General features: G+C 38.1%; 1 protein-coding gene across 7 annotated transcripts in view; it reads left to right on the top strand.

The window, feature by feature from the left end:
* Window positions 1–17,086, top strand: part of NLK (nemo like kinase) — a 191,757-nt gene that overhangs the window by 158,026 nt on the left and 16,645 nt on the right. The window contains exons 9-12 of one of the 7 annotated variants that reach the window (XR_010408752.1): window positions 6,348–6,546; window positions 7,456–7,549; window positions 10,011–10,137; window positions 11,605–15,327. Coding sequence is in view for 5 of the 7 variants with exons in the window: in XM_064583580.1 (XP_064439650.1) it covers window positions 6,348–6,546; window positions 7,456–7,549; window positions 7,639–7,771 (426 nt within the window). In the remaining 2 variants the exon portion in view is untranslated. Of the gene's footprint in view, window positions 1–6,347; window positions 6,547–7,455; window positions 7,550–7,638; window positions 7,792–10,010; window positions 15,328–17,086 lie in introns of those variants that run through there. The other 6 variants (XR_010408751.1, XM_064583583.1, XM_064583584.1 and 3 more) reach the window with 6 other exon arrangements.

The raw sequence follows: 17,086 nt of genomic DNA, 5'->3' as shown, positions 1-17,086 counted from the left end.
CATTTGGTGGTTGAGATGGTAGCCTTATCAAATGCCATTTCTAGACTTGACTCTTCTGAGACAAAGTTCAGGTCTTCATTTATCTGTTCATCCAAAGACTATTTATTATTCATCTCTGTGCTGGTAACTATTGCCAAAGAAGACTCAAAAATGAAAACATTTAGAAAAGAACATCTTACTTGATGAGAGTACAAGGAAGTCCTCAAGTACAAAACACAACAGGTATTTAAAGGGGAAAAAAGCCACAGAAGTACCATTTATGAAGTTTACATTGGTATGTTCATAATGAGAAAACAGCTACATCTCAGGGGACAGAGTGAATTTTTTGTTCATTTGGTGTTTATTTTTTGGTTTCCATTTGTTTGCTTCAACATGTGAGGTGCCTCATGATACGGGAAGCAAAACAGAGTGGCGCTTCTTGTTTCCATACCCTCCTTGTGGTCAAGCTCCTACCATTAAGGACTGTTTCAACTACATAACTTGCTCAGTGAGCTAGTGATTTAGTGTCATTAGTTTGATTTTTTGTTTTATTTGGCAAGTTTATCTACATAGCTAAACTATGTATACAACAGGAGATGTTCATACATAAAGACCTTTTACATATTTTTAATGTATCTTTTGTGGTTAACGAAATTAAAACCACATGAACTTCAGGCTTCAGAGGTCATTTCTGTCTGCCTCTAGAGGATATTATAAAGGCCCTGAGGTTAAATTTTACTTTTATGTGTCAGAAATATGTTACTCTCTTTATTCTGTTAAGATTAGGGAAGAAGAACCATGTGATTCACCTGTACCAACTTTTACTTGCAATACTTAGAGCTATAAGGTGTCCTATTTCTCTGAGATCCCATGATTATTAATGATCCTGACCTGCCAGGAGTTCATAATCTTTACAACCCTAAGGCTGGAATTCCTAAGCCGTAGAGTGGATACCAAGCATGAGAGGCTTTTTAGACATCAGTTCTACACATGAAATGTCCTTTTTCCTTAAGAGTGGGGTTGTCACACCTAATTAAAACGAAACTTTTGGTGTGCTCATAGTTATACATTAGATTTATCTATAAGAAGGAGGTAAGATTTATCTGGTTCAAAAAAAAATAGAGGATAGATTCTTATTGGACCTGTGCAAATAACTACATGGTCATTTAAAAAAAAGAATTCCATTAAGGCACCCCATGTAATATTTACCCATTTTTATCATTGTCTTATAGGACAAGGTCAACCAATATATATTGTTATTTATTTACAGAATCATTTTAAATTGGCCTGATGCTTTTTTAGTTTCTGACTGATATTAAGGATTCTTTTCTTTCCAATTCTGAGGGTTCAATTAGAAATAGATACCATTTTTAAAGAGTGTTTCATTCTGATTTAACCTGTTAAATTGAAGGCTAGCGATACATTAAGAAGAAAGAAATGAGGTTTTTAAAAAATATCCATCAAAAATAGAACATTAACCATAATTAAATCAGTTAGTCTGAGTTAATTTAGTCCAGTTAGTCTGAGATAATTATTTAATTACTTTATTGATCTTGGGTTAAGCAGTCTCCTGCCACATGTCTGCTCCTGGACTGACACATTCCTGGAAATCCTGGCTCAGTTACTTGGTTTAGTCTAGGTGATGGTTGTCTGTGCTGGTAATATCAGCTATACCCGTAAGTTTGTATCCTGAATTCAGTAGTTGGGAGTACCTGGTGTAACAGTCCTTTACTGAGGTTCTTGTGACGTTTCTCATGGAAAATTTAATTCCTTAGCTTGTAGTAGAAGCCTTTAGACAAATATAAGGAGAAAGCAGAAACCACTAGAGGATAAGTTTAAAGGGCTCTGGTTCTTTTATTGTAACACTATCAAATAGTATTAGAAAGGATGGGATGTAATAAATAATCAGTTTATAAAGATGTAATTAACTATTAACTCAAATAGTGAAGGCATTAAACAAACCTCCAGAGACTTTAATTTATCTAAATGCAGTGAATAGTTACAAGCAATATATTTTTAAAGCACAACACTAATTATGAGGAAGTTAGACAAAATTATTCACTTTTTTTCCTCTTGCCAAACATCTGTCTATTATTTTGCATATACATCTTCCTATCATCACATATTCTTTTATACTCTTTACAAAAATACATATTACTTTACCCAAAGATATTTGCATATCTTTTTTAACTGTTTATTGATGGCTCCTCTATAATGTATTAATGAAGAGCCTTTGTATATTAAAATTATGTTGTCCGGGTATCCAAAGACTGTTTATTAACTCAAATTAATTATTACCAAGGTTTTAATGTTTAACTAAGAATCAGATTAAAATTTAAGTTGACAGATTAAGTCCTTATAATTGTAGCATTCTAAAACTGATTTATTTTTAGAAACACATTACCTATTATCATTCATCTAACGTAGTTGAACACATAATTTTGTAATTCTGTAATCTTATACAAAGGGATATTAGTTTATCTGACCAGCAAAATCAGTAGAAAAAAAACTAAATTCAAAATGACTAGGCTTTTTGTGGGAAAACAAACCCAAAACTTATAGAATATTGTGGTGGCATTATTTGTACATGGCAGTAAAATCAGAAAGAAAACAGATATTTTAAAATTTTTATAACTATTAACTCAAGCTGATTTGTCCAGAGTCACCTTGCATAGTAATATCACATGACCTCTTTATCTTATACAGTTATATACCAGATATTAAAACTTTTAAGTTAAGAGAAATATTTTGCTTTTTACTCTGTAACCTACTAACCAAGAGTATTATTTTAATTCATGGTTAAAGCTTTATTTAATCTTTGAGTTACAGCTTTTTTTTTTTTTTAAGATTTTATTTATTTATTTATTTGAGAGAGACAGAGATAGAAAGAGAGCAGCGGGAGGAGCAGAGGAAGAAGGACAAGCAGACTCCACACTGAGTGCAGAGCCTGATGCAGGGCTCAATCCCAGGACCCTGAGATCATGACCCAAGCCAAAATCAAGAGTCAGATGCTTAACTGACTGAGCCACCCAGGCGCCCCTATGAGTTACAACCTTAGCAAGAAAAAATTTCTAAATAGCCAACATATTTAATACTTAAGGAAGAATAATGTTTTAAAAATCTTTTCAGGGGCGACTGGGTGGCTCAGTCGTTAAGTGTCTGCCTTTGGCTCAGGTCATGATCCCAGGGTCCTGGGATCGAGCCCCACATCAGGCTCCCTGCTCAGTGGGAAGCCTGCTTCTCCCTCTCCCACTCTGCCTGCTTGTGTTCCCTCTCTTGCAGTCTCTGTCAAATAAATAAATAAAATCTTTAAAAAAAAAAAATCTTTTCATTTCTTTGTAAAATGTCTTTAATGTGTTGATTGGTTCTAAAAGCCAGCTAGAACAGGAGTTTGCTCCATTTGCTTTTTAAGAGATCTCATAACATGATATATTAACTCCCTTCAGGAGTATACAAAGTACATCAATGTGTTTGCTTAGAAATATTTTTTATTTGTAAAATGGAAAGTTTTATCAGTTCTTCAAAACTAAGCCAACTCTGATAAAGCAACAAAATCCAAGAAACAAGTATCCACATCTATTATAAATGTTGATCAGTTAAACAAGGTATGTACAATATGTAATTAAGAATATATATGACATGGGGCACCTGGGTGGCTCAGTCAGTTGCATGTCTGACTCTTGGTTTCGGCTCAGGTCCTGGGATCGAGCCCAGTGTTGGGCTCCCCTGCTCAGGCAGGGAGTCTGCTTCTCCCTCTCTCTCTCTGCCCCTCTCCCAGCTTGCACTCACATGTGCATGCATTCTGGCTCTCTCAAATAAATAAATAAATCTTAAAACATATATATATATACACACACACATATATGTGCATATGTATATATATATATAGGACATAATTAAGCACCACTAGGTCCTTCCAAAGAACATTATTGAAAATCTGAGTAATTTTGTGATCTCTTTCTCAATTTAGTAAGGCAGTTTTTCTTTTCAGTGTTCATACCCATTACAAAATGACAGTCTTCTTTCTTTAGCCTTGTTTCAGAAGTTCTAAAGAGACATTAATTTGTTTAGAAAAATGAAAGTTGATCATTGATTGCATGCTAGGGATTTGATTTACTTTTTGTTCAAAGGCTTCTCTTAGGTAAGGTACTTTAGAGGACCCCATGTTGGTGCACACAGAATGAACAAACACAGAGCTTGCTATCAGTAGTTGGGATAACACCAAAATCTTTCCAACCCTGCATTCTGGAATTTTAGGAAATATCAGAACCCACAGGCAACAAAACTAACAGGAAAACCAGGTTCTGAGAGAGACCCAATTTCTCACATCTGCCACCTGACAGAAATGACTTAACGGTCAGATGATAAACTTAAACTCCAGATTCAACCACTGCTGCCACCAGTGTGTGCACGATTGGCCATGCTCAGTCAGAACCAGAAGTAGATTTGTCCAAGACCCAGCTGTAGTGTGCAAAAGCCAAGGAGCTCTGTCCCTCACTTGAGACCGGCCGGAGGCACTGAGGACTCCAAGGGGCCCAGTCCCAGGCAAAATGTACTGTCAGCCAGCTTGTTTCCTTTGGTTCTGATAATAGAACTTTATCCCAGTGGAACCTCCAGGAATAGCTGGACCCATTTAGAAAAAAAAGAAGAAGCTTACTTCTAAGAGTGCCAGCGAGTCAGGCTTCAGAAGGGTTGGATCACCAGATATACCATATGACCATATGACCGGTAGTGAAAGAAACAAAACCGAGGTTGTCAAGTTTACAGTCATCTGTTCATGGTGGATAAACAGCAGCTTTCTTTTGTGATTATCATATCCTGAAAAGTCATGACATGCCTTTTAACATCAGCATAGCAAAAAATTAGATAAAAGTGGTTTTTTTGTTTTGTTTTGTTTAAAGTTTTTTTTTAATTTATTTATTTGAGAGAGAGAATGAGATAGAGCATGAGAGGGGGGAGGGTCAGAGGGAGAAGCAGACTCCCTGCCGAGCAGGGAGCCCGATGCGGGACTCAATCCCGGGTCTCCAGGATCATGACCTGAGCTGAAGGCAGTCGCCCAACCAACTGAGCCACCCAGGTGCCCTTGTTTAAAGATTTTTTATTTTTTATTAGAAAGAGAGAGCACAAGTAGGGGAAGTGGCAGGCAGAGAGAGAGGGAGAAGCAGACTCCCCGCTGAGCAGGGAGCCTGATGTGGGGCTCGATCCCAGGACACCAGGATCATGACCTGAGCCGAAGGCAGACGCTTAACCATCTGAGCCACCCAGGCGCCCCGAGATAAAAGTGTTTTTAGGGAAACCAGGTTTATGGGAAATATTTAACATTTTGTTATTTGGGGGACTAGAACCAGTCAGGATGATCCAGTTATTTTTGGTTTGAGTACCAAATGGTTTTGTTTTTAATTGTGTTATGTGAAGTGCTTGATTATACTGGGAAAGGGGCAGAGTGTCCATTCTTGTTCTACTTGTACTGAGTCCATCCTTAAATACTTTAAAATGTACTTATATGTCCACTAAGCTAAAAAGAGGAGTTTTTTTTTTTTAAAGATTTTATTTATTTATTTGGCAGAGAGAGACACAGCGAGAGAGGGAACACAAGCAGGGGGAGGGGGAGAGGGAGAAGCAGGCTTCCCGCCGAGCAGGGAGCCGGATGTGGGGTTCGATCCCAGGACCCTGGGATCATGACCTGAGCCGAAGGCAGACGCTTAACGACTGAGCCACCCAGGCGCCCTGAGCAGATTTTTTTTAATGGAGAAATGAGTTTATGATTTATGTAAACCTGAAACTACTACATTAAGTATTCTGATCTAAAGTGCTAGAAAACCACAGGCCACTGATATTCGGATGGTGCTGGCTGTCAAAACATGGCATTCAGACCTTATCTGCTGCCTAACCCGAGCAGTTACCCATAGGCTTTTGCCCTAAGTTCAGTTGGCATTCTAAGAGAATAAAAGTTTGTAAAATTGCCACTGTGATCACATCTCTACCAAATGCTGAAACATATTTAGAAAATATAACTGTTATTTAAAATGTAAACTTACCCCTCCAAAGCATTGCATATTTAAATGTCATGGTATTTGCCATTTTTTGACCATGCATATGTCTATTTCAAGGTAGGAACTCTTCAGGATCTTAGCAGAGTCACGTCTAAGTGCTTTCTAGTGGTGTCAGGTGGTTGGTTGTCCTACATTATATACTCCCTCTGCTGCTGCATTACCTGCCTCTACATTCAGACGTTCCTCTTTATACAAGATACACTACAGACTAAGGATAAGCTGTGAAAAGCAGTTACTGTGTCTTATGAAAGATCCTTTGTGGACAGTCATGTTTATCTGTGGTGTTGATGTGCTGGTCTCTAAATTTGATTTCAGTCCAAAAGAATATCCGCTAAGGATGCCTTAGCCCACCCCTACCTAGATGAAGGGCGACTACGATATCACACGTGTATGTGTAAATGTTGCTTTTCCACCTCTACTGGAAGAGTTTATACCAGTGACTTTGAGCCCATCACCAATCCCAAATTTGATGACACTTTTGAGAAGAACCTCAGTTCTGTTCGACAGGTTAAAGGTGAGTATCTTTTTTGGCCCTCGGCCAGGCAGGATGAAAAATAACATTTTCCATTATGTGGCTGTGAAAAGCTGAATCTAGATGGTGACCAAAGTTCCTCCATATGTTTATTTTACAACCTTGCATATAGCTTTTTGTCCAGGGCATATATGCCCAGAAAGCTATGTGTGTTATAAAAACACTGATTTAATATTGCATCCAGTGGAAGGTCAGGCTGACTTATTTAGTGAGTGTGACTCAAAGTAGATAATATGTATTCACTCAGTGTGATTTCACTGAATGAAACATATTGGACTTTTTTATATATAAACATGCAAATTATACAAAGGATATAAACACCCACTGAGGGAATCATTCCTTGAATGGTCACAAGAAAGGGGAATTTCTGATAGTCTACTCATAAAATTCCCTGACAACGATCTCCTATTGGGGTGGGGATGGAGGTTAATGACATCCAAAATTCTGAATGATTTTAGACATTTTAGGACGTTTTAGAGGAGTAGTCCCTGAGGTAAACGGCCAAAACTATGTGCCTAAACAACTGCAGGGGTTTTTTCAGTGATTTTCAAAAGAGCAATAATTACCAGCAACCTAGAAGATTCATTCATAATGCCAACTCTGTGGAATCACCCTCAAATTTATAGACCATTTTACTCCTCCCATGGACGGAGTTTCAAACCTGTATAACACCACTTGGTCAGCGGGGTATGGAGGTTGCCTGTGTTTAGCAGCCACTGTCATTTTGGTTTCAGGAAAGTTCCACTGGATCCTGCCTGATACATGATCTGTGTGTTTGATCTAACTGAACTAGTAGGAAATGCTGTTCAGATGCTGGCCAGTTAGCTGAGAATCCGCTGTTCCCAGGCCTGCAGATTGGCATGGATTGTATGATGTTTGTTTTCTCCACAGAAATTATTCACCAGTTCATTTTGGAACAGCAGAAAGGAAACAGAGTGCCTCTCTGCATCAACCCGCAGTCTGCTGCTTTTAAGAGCTTTATTAGGTAACTATATATATGTAATTCTTACTTTCTTGTTATTAAAAGGTTGCCATTGTGATTTAGTTATTTAGCATATTTCTGTTTTTATTTAGATTAGATAATATAGACAAAAAGAAGGTTTCCTCTACGAGTTTTGGCTTTAGTCAAAAGCAAATTAAAAATGTAAGCATTTGGGCACCTGGGTGGCTCCGTTGGTTAAGCGACTGCCTTCGGCTCAGGTCATGATCCTGGAGTCCCGGGATCGAGTCCCGCATCGGGCTCCCTGCTCGGCAGGGAGTCTGCTTCTCCCTCTGACCCTCCTCCCTCTCATGCTCTCTGTCCCTCATTCTCTCTCTCGCAAATAAATAAAATCTTAAAAAAAAAAATGTAAGCATTTGTTTTTACACTGACGCCACTTCACGGTGGTTGATTGGGGATGGTGCTTTGGCAGTTTTGTTCGCAGATGACCACTGTACTGCCTGATCGAGCACATGCTAGGGACCCTCCCATAGCAGCAGCGTGGCGGCTGCTGCCCTCGACATAGACATGGTTATCTTGGCTCCCACTACCATCCCCACCACCTTAATAATAACTGCAAGCAAGGTGATTTTATAGGTATAGTGCTGGTGTATCCTGTCTAGAGTTTTGTTGAAAGAGCTTCATAGCTGCTTTGGAACCCGACAAGCCTCGTTCTCTTTGTCTCTCTCTCTCTGTCCTTTCCTTCTCAGTGTCTTTTTCCCTAATCCTTGCATCAATTAAGGTCCAGCCAGGTGAAAGAAACCACACCCAGTAATGTGGACAGGGAAAATTTAATAGTGAGAAGCATTAACTAGGAAAAGATGGTTAACTCTAAAAGGTGCATAAGAAGATTCTGGAGGGTCCCAAAGTAGCCAGTGCAGAAAGCAGGTACTCCCTCCAGACTAAGGAAGAGTGAACAAGGAAGAAATTAAAATTTGGAGGAGGGCCCACCACCCAAGGCTTATAAAATTTGGACCTCTTTGTAGAGGATATGACTGCCACAAGAACACACACAGCTTGAGGGTGGTGAAGAAACTTTGCAAAAGGTGTGGGCAGAACTGGTCCAGAGACACCTGCTGGGTTGCAGAGAAACTTGCCAGAAAGTTTGGGTAGAACAAAAGTGGGCCTTCCACGTCAAAAAAACCACACCAGAAGCAGGAAGAGAAACTGCCTCCTGATGCTGTGGCCTTGCAGTGTCCTTCCAGCATAAGCTGGGTGGCAAAGGATAACTGAGTAAGGTCTGGCTCCAATATCACAAAGCAGGACAGAGAAGGGTGGATTTAGATCTGAGAGACCACAGTCTTCCTCCTTTCTTCCCCACCTGCCTTTCTGCCTCTCCCTTTCCCCTCTCCTCCTTGCTTCCCTTTTAATTGGCCTTGACCTGGTGTTGAAGTTGATTACATTTATTAAAGCAAAGTCAAGAATTTTTGTTTAGGGGCGCCTGGGTGGCTCAGTCATTAAGCATCTGCCTTCGGCTCAGGTCATGATCCCAGGGTCCTGGGGAGCCTGCTTCTTCCTCTCCCACTCCCCCCTGCTTGTGTTCCCTCTCTCGCTGTGTCTCTCTCTGTCAAATAAATAAGTAAAATCTTAAAAAAAGAAAAATTTTTTTAAAGAATTTTTGTTCAGGATTTTTTAAATCAGGGGTGACTTTCATTTCTTCCATGTATTTTTCTGTGGAAAGAAGGAATTAGGTTGCATTTTTACTTTTCTGTGGTTTAAAATTAATTTATTATTTTCCCCTAAGAATCAGTGACCCAGTCAGTCATGTGTTTTAATACCTTTCAGGTGCAGGTTATTCATTATCCCAAAGCAAAGTGGTTATACACACACCCTCAAGTTTATAATCTAGTTAGCAAAATTAGACAGATATGTGAAATAACTGAGAAAACCGATCTGTGGGTAACAAATGCCAAATGATTATCCATTACTACTGAACTCATATTGATAAAAGAGTGCTTATAAGGCTCATTCACATAGGTTCCCACTTAAAGTCACTGTATTTTGAGAGGCTGTTTTTAAATGGATAATTCTACATCCCTTAAGGTTATTTTCCTGGTTGATTATAGACATTATTTTTTATAATACCTACCACTTACTTTATATTACGAAGTAGACATGGTGGAAGACACTTTACCTACATTATCTCGTGTATTCATCACAATGTCCTATGAGGTGGTTGGCAGGCATCATCCCTTTCCAAAAGAGGAAAGATGAGGGGATTTGCTCGGCATCCCACGGCGAGTAAATGATCTGTCGTCTTCAAGCCCATCACCGTTGCCTCACTTATAGATACAGATTCTTGAATGAACAATTTGGAACAAACGTAGCTTTAGAGAAGTTAAATAAAAATCTAGAAATGGACTTTATAATTTTTTAAAAGGAAGAGAGGAAAACATGCAACATTGACTCGCCCTCTTGCCCTTTGTGGTGTCACAGCTGGTTTCACCGTGTCTCTATTTTTTTCCAGTTCCACTGTTGCCCAGCCATCTGAGATGCCCCCATCTCCTCTGGTGTGGGAGTGACGGTGGACGATATTGTACTACTGAAGATGTAATGTAGCTTTCCACTGGAGTCTGGGATTTGCAATTCTGGAGGTTAATCATGCTTGTACTGTAATTTTACTAATGAAGTTTTAAATTAACAACCACTACTTGTATGATATGAATAATATTTAGAAATGTTACTAGACTTTTAATCTTGTAAAGTGGTTGTGCTTTTAGAAGAAAAATATTTTACCCAGAGTTGCACATGTTTTATGAATTTAGTGCAGCTGTTATGGCTCACCTCAGAACAAAAAAGAATTGAACCAAATCGGGATTTGGGGGTTTTGTGTTTTTGTTTTGTTTTCTTTTTCTTTTTTTAAAATGAAGTGAGATTGTTCACACACACACACACACACACACACGGACAGTCGTACATTTTGATATTTGAGCCATTCCTGAAAATTTGGGGTTTTCTAAAACAAAAGAATCTAGAAACCTTGCCTGCGACCAATCATGGAGCCACATGAGGGGATCGTGGCTGCACCTGGGGGGTGGGGGTGGGGCATGCCACCTAATGATCAAGCCCTATAATTAGCTTCTCATTAGAGCTGTGACGGTGATGTGTGCTGTCTAAAATCCAATGTTGTGGGTAGAGAGAATGAGTTTGTGACTAGGAGAGACTAAACTTCTGTTTTCCTTACCCAGTATAAATATATATATATATATTTAATCTATTTTTATTAGAAGTTTTTCTGCTCTTTCTTACATAAAAGAACCCCCCAAGCATGCATCTTTCATGTGTGTAAATAATTCATTTCTGGGCTAATTTCAAAAGAATCCCAATATTGCTGTATAGAGAGAGAACTAGCTTGCACATTTTAGGTCTGTGAAATTTTGTGAGACTTTTCCTGCACTGGACAGTAAAAAAAATAAATAAATAAAGACAAAAACAAATTTTTAAAAACTTTAAAGCCACAAAAAAAGGCACATAGGGAATTATGTCAAATGTGTTTGTGTCCTTAGGCAAAGCTGTGGGAGTCTTGAAATGTCACAGTAGTAAATAACTTATTACTTTTTGACAAATTCTTTTTTCTGTTGGAACACTGAATTCTTCTGTGCATATGTATATATGAATACAAATTGAAGGCCTCTACCTCCTGGAGTTATACAACTTGGCTTGTTTACCTCCACATGCTGATGATGACTATTTTTTTTTTTTAAGTTCAATGTGGAGACTTGAAACTTGAATGTCCCTTCCAACTTTTATATTAAAAATAAAAAGACAAGAAAATTGAAGATCGTTTTTCACCTGTACAAGGAATACTAATGGATCGTCTTAAAATTGGTCTAGGAAAAAACCTTGGTGTGTGTTATGGACAATTAACTGTTAAAGTTATTGTAAGTTATCTGTATTTAGCAGAGTATTTTCATCTTGAGTGATCTGAGCTGAATTTGAAGACTATTAATAAGTTATGTTTGGAAGTTTTAACTTCAATGAAGTAATTATTTGCTGTGAAAGAAACAAACATTGAATTACTAAACAAAGATGGTGCAATATCTTTGTTTTTTTTTTATGAGGCTCCTGAGAATCAACCCAACTGAAGCATTTCAATTCACTTGAATGAGAAACGTGTTTAGTATCAAAAGAGCCCAAGAAGACACTGGTGTGAAAGGTACAATCTCAGAGGTTGGTCAATTACCGTGGCACACTTACTGGTCACTTTGTACAATGTAGATTTGAAGTACAGTGGTGAAAACATTAAATGTGACATTTGAAAAAGATGTGTCATCTGTTTTCTTTAAATTCTTTTCCTTTGTTTTCTCTTCAGCACAGCTTTTATTCCTGATTTTGCAGTTTTAAGACATTTCCTATTTATATTTTTATTTTGATCTTTGAGGAAATTAGTTGTGGTTTTTAAAATTCTTCCCAGAAACTTTACATTGCCAAAAATATATCAAAAACTTAGTTAAGTAATATTAAAGATATTGTGAGTCAAATATATATAATTTGAAAGTCTTCCCAGACCTTAGTGTGTCTAATCCAATGGTTTTCAAGCTTTTTTTTGAGCAAAGAACCTTATTTTCATGTGAGATTAAATTTCAATACACTGGAGCCCAAAACATTAAATAAATAAACTGGATGAAACAGACTGCCAAGGACTTGACCTCACCCTTCTTTTCCTTTCTGCCTCCTACCCCTGGCAGCCCAAAGGTAATTCCAGCGAAGGAAGAAGTCCCAGCTGGGGTGCCTGGGGCTTAGTCAGCTGAGCATCTGCCTTCAGCTCAGGTCATGATCCCAGGGTCCTGGGATCGAGTCCTGCATCGGGCTCCCTGCTCAGCAGGGAGTCTGCTTCTCCCTCTCCCTCTGCTGCTCCTCCTGCTTGTGGGGGTGGTGGGGAGAAGTCCCAGCTGGATGGTGGTATAATTACGACCTGACACCAGACTGCCTAACTTCAGAATACCTTCCCTGTGGTGGATAAGGCAACATGACTCTTGAGTTTGTAGATGGTATGTATTTCCCCTGTCCTTCCTTGATTTAGCAAAATGAATGGATTTTTTTCCTGACATGGAGGGAATTGGCTGTTCTAACTCATATAAATTAATACACATACACAAAGTAGTTTGTTCATCCAATAAACTTTTGAATACCTACTGAGTGCAAGAATTACTTATAAGGACACCTTGTTAATATCAATAGTACTTGAATAAAAAAACTAGTTTTCATCACTTACAAGAGAATTATAAATTGCACAACAAATTTTTTTTTTTTTAAGATTTTATTTATTTGACAGAGACATAGCAAGAGAGGGAACACAGCAAGGGGGAGCCCGATGTGGGGCTCGATCCCAGGACCCTGGGATCATGACCTGAGTGGAAGGCAGATGCTTAACGACTGAGTCACCCAGGCGCCTCTACAACAAATTCTTCACTGATAAATACTAGAGAAAATATATTGACCTATTCCCACTGAAACCTGCTCAGCTAACCAAGGGATGTATGCCTCGTTTTTTGTTTTTTGGGGTTTTTTAATTGTTGATAATTGCAAAAATGTGGAATTTCTACAGCCAGTGGAATCAGTATGGACCGGTAAGTCAGGGCTCTCATCAGCTGCAATTTGTTTGCACTTTAGGTATAAGGACCCAGAAGATGGAGGGTAGTGTCTTGTGATAGTTCATAAGGTTTGGAATTTTTATTTTGTTTTTCTTCTATGGTATATCATTTAAAATACTACTCTTAAAGAACAGAATATGACATTTGCATGAAATTTGAAATAAAGGCCACTTTGGGGGAGCTGTTTCCTACTATGCTCTCAGGAACGTCTAAACAGCATGGATAGTAAATGAGAACTTTGAGGCTCCTTTTCTTCCTTAAATGGTCTTTCCTTGGCTTCCATAACACCACTGTTTTTCTCCCTTCTTAGGGGCCACAGTCTCCTATACAGGCTCCTTCCTCTGCTTAATCTTCACAATGTTGTGTTCCCTGGGAGCTAGGGATCAATCCTGAATCCTGGCTTCTCTTCATGCTCTAAAGCCACAGGTTCTTGACTTGGCTTCTTGGTAGAATCACCTGGAGAACTATCAGGAATTCCAGTGCATAGGCTGCACCTCAGACCAGTTAAATCAGAATCTCTCTGGAGACAGATCAGGCATCAGTTTTGTGTTGTCTTTTTTTTGGTTTTTAAGATCTCCAGTTGATTCCAATGTCCAGCTAAGATTGCGATTCACTGTTGGCTACTCTCATCTTGTGACCTCATCTGCCCTCAGTGAGCATAAGAGAATGAACCCAAATCTCTTACTATATACCCAGATTTTTCTGCTAGGTGCCTATTAGAAATTTCCACTTGGTTATCTTATAGGCATCTCAGACATGTCAAAAACTGAAATTAATAATGTTTCCCACACAACTTTATTATTAAATCCTTCTCACTTTTCCATACTGGTTCTTTTTTCCCCCTTCCCAGACTAGGGCCATCCTTAGCATATAATGAGTAATTGTGGAAGAGAAAAGAATTGTATGTTTGGGGGCAAGAGGGACAGAGTTGGGAGTTGGCCCAGGCTATAGCACCCTCTCTTCACAGTAGGTTAGGACCTGTGCCAGAGTGGTACTCTTGGCACCATGGCACCAGGTTTTCCTTTTTTGGCAGGGGAGGTGCAAGAGAATGGTTCAGGCTACAGTGTTCCATCTGCTCCCTTCCCCTAAATCCTGGGCCAGGGCTTCACCATCCACCCCGTTACTTAAGCCAGAAATCAGAGTCCTCCTCACTCCCATCTTCACTCCAGAATTCATGCACATTTTTCATTCCATTCTTTAATATTCTTTTATCTTAATGTTCTAAATTACGTGCCATAAAAGAAAAATAAAACTTTCCCAGTTGATGAGTTAGATGGCTATTGAATCTTGTTTTCCATTTTGGAAATCAGGGCTGAATTGGAAGAGACTGCTACTACTTGCTGAACTTAACATCTGGTTTCTCGTCTCTCAAGATTAAAATATTTTGAGAATCAAACCCATAAGTGATGACATTTTGCCTACACATTTTTTATATATGTGTCAGGTGTACAGCTCTATAATTCAACATCTGTATACACTACAAAGTGATCACCAGCAAAAGTGAAGTTACCATCCATCACCGTACAGTTGCCCCACTTCACGCATTTCACCCACCCCCTAACCATTAGTGTGTTCCCTGTATGTTTTTGTTTTGTTGTTTTTAGACTCCACATGAGTGAAATTATATGGCATTTGTCTTCATCGGACTTACTTTGCTTAGCGTAATACATTCAAGGTCTATCCATGTCACAAATTGCAAGATTTCATTCTTTTTTATGGCTGAGTAGTATTCCATTGTATAAATATACCACATCATCTTGATCCATCTATCTGTGGACACTTAGGTTGTTTCTATATCTTGGCTATTGTAAATAATGCTGCAATGAACATAGGAGTGCATATATCTTTTCAAATTAGTGTTTTCGCATTTGTCAGATAAATACCTAGAAGTGGAAACCTGGGTCATGTGGTAGTTCTTAATTTTTTGAGGACTCTCCATAGTATTTTCAATAGTAGTTGCACAAATTTACAATCCCACCAAAAATGTACAAGGGTTTCCTTTTCCCCACATCCATTCCAACACTTATTTCTGGATTTTTGTTTTAATAATAGCCATTCTAATAGATGTGAGGTGATACCTCATTGTGGTTTTGATTTGCATTTCCCTAATAATTACTGATGTTGAACAACTTTTCATGTGCCTTTCAGATCCTCTGCCAATTTTTTAATTGCATTGTTTTTCTGTTGAGTTGTATGAGTCCTTGTATATTTCAGCTGTTAACCCCTTATCACATAACTGGTTTGTAAATATCTTCTATTCAGTAGATTGCCTTTTTGTTTTGATGATGGTTCCTGTGCAGAAGCGTTTTAATTTATTTTTGCTTTAGTTTCCCTTGCCTTTGGAGTCTGATGCACAAAGATGCTGCTAAAACCAATGTCAAAGAGTTTACCACCTGTGTTCTCTTCTCGGAATTTTATGGTTTCAGGTCTTAGATTCAAGTCTTTAATCAATTTTGAGTTAATTTTTGTATCTGGTGTAAGATAGTAGTCTAGTTTCATTCTTTTGCATGTGGCTGTACAGTTTTCCCAGCATTGTATTGAAGAGACTATCCTTTTGTCATTATATGTTCTTGGCTCCTTTATCATAGATTAATTGTCCATGTATGTGTGGGTTTATTTCTGGGCTCTTGATTATGTTCCATTGATCTCAGTGTCTGTTTCTGTACAAATACCATACTGTTTTGATTACTATAGCTTTGTAGTATAGTTTTAAATCAGGGAGCCTGATACCTCCAACTTTATTGTTCTTTCTCAAGATTGCTTTGGCTATTCAGGATCTTTTGTGGTTCCATACACATTTTAGAATTATTTTAGTTCTGTGAAGTATGCCATTGGAATTTTGATAGGTATTGCATTGAATCTGTAGATTGCTTTGGGTATTATGGACATTTTAACAAAATTGATTTTTCTGATCTATGGACACAGAATATCTTTCCATCTGTTTGTGTCCTCTTGACACAAGTCTTTCACTTCCTTGGTTTAATTTATTCCTAGGTAATTTATTCTTTTTGATGCAAGTGTAAATGGTATTGTCATTCTTTTTTTAAGTTTTTATTTTTTTAACTAATCTCTACACCCAGTGCAGGGCTCGAACTTAACAACCCCGAGATCAAGTTGCATGCTGTACCCACCGAGCCAGCCAGATGCCCTGGTATTGTTTTAATTTCTCTTTCTGAGTCTTGTTATTGGTGTATAAAAATGCCACAGATAGGGGCACCTGGGTGGCTCAGTCGGTTAAGCATCTGCCTTTGGCTCAGGTTGCTTCTCCCTCTCCCACTTCCCCTGCTTGTGCTGTCTCTCTTGTCAAATAAAAACCTTTTTTAAAAAAATGCCACAGCTATCTGTATATTGATTTTGTATCCTACAACTAAATAATTGTTATTCTAATTGTATTTTTGGTAGATTCTTTATACATACATATATATATCTCTTTATACATACATACCTATACATATGTATGTATATATATTCATGTCATCTACAGATAGTGGCAGTTTTACTTCTTCCTTTCCAATTTGGATAACTTTTATCTTTTTCTTACCTAATTGCCATGGCTAGGACTTGCAATACTATGTTGAATAAAAGTGGCATCCTTGTCTTGTTCTTGATCATAGAGGAAAAGTTTTCAGTTTTCACCATTGAGTATGATGTTAGCTATATGATCCTCATATGTAACACTTTCTTATGAGGTACATTCCCTCTATACCCACTCTGTTGAGAGTTTTTATTATAAATAGATGTTGAATTTTGTCAAATGCTTTTTCTGCATCTATTGAGATCATATGATTTTTTTTTTTTTGTTAATGTGGGATATCACATTGATTTGCAGGTGTTGAACCATCCTTGCATCCCACTTGATCATGGTACATGATCCTTTTAATGTATTTTTGGACTTGGATTGCTAATATTTTGTTGACGATTTTTGTATCTATGTTCATCAAGGATATTG

This window comes from Mirounga angustirostris, unplaced genomic scaffold, assembly GCF_029215605.1.
Source record: "Mirounga angustirostris isolate CCGP_5_RB_7025 unplaced genomic scaffold, mMirAng1.0.hap1 SCAF_17, whole genome shotgun sequence".
NCBI classification, from domain to species: Eukaryota; Metazoa; Chordata; class Mammalia; order Carnivora; family Phocidae; genus Mirounga; species Mirounga angustirostris.
The sequence above is the reverse complement of the archived record's forward strand: the minus strand, read 5'-3'. Positions and strand labels throughout refer to the sequence as shown.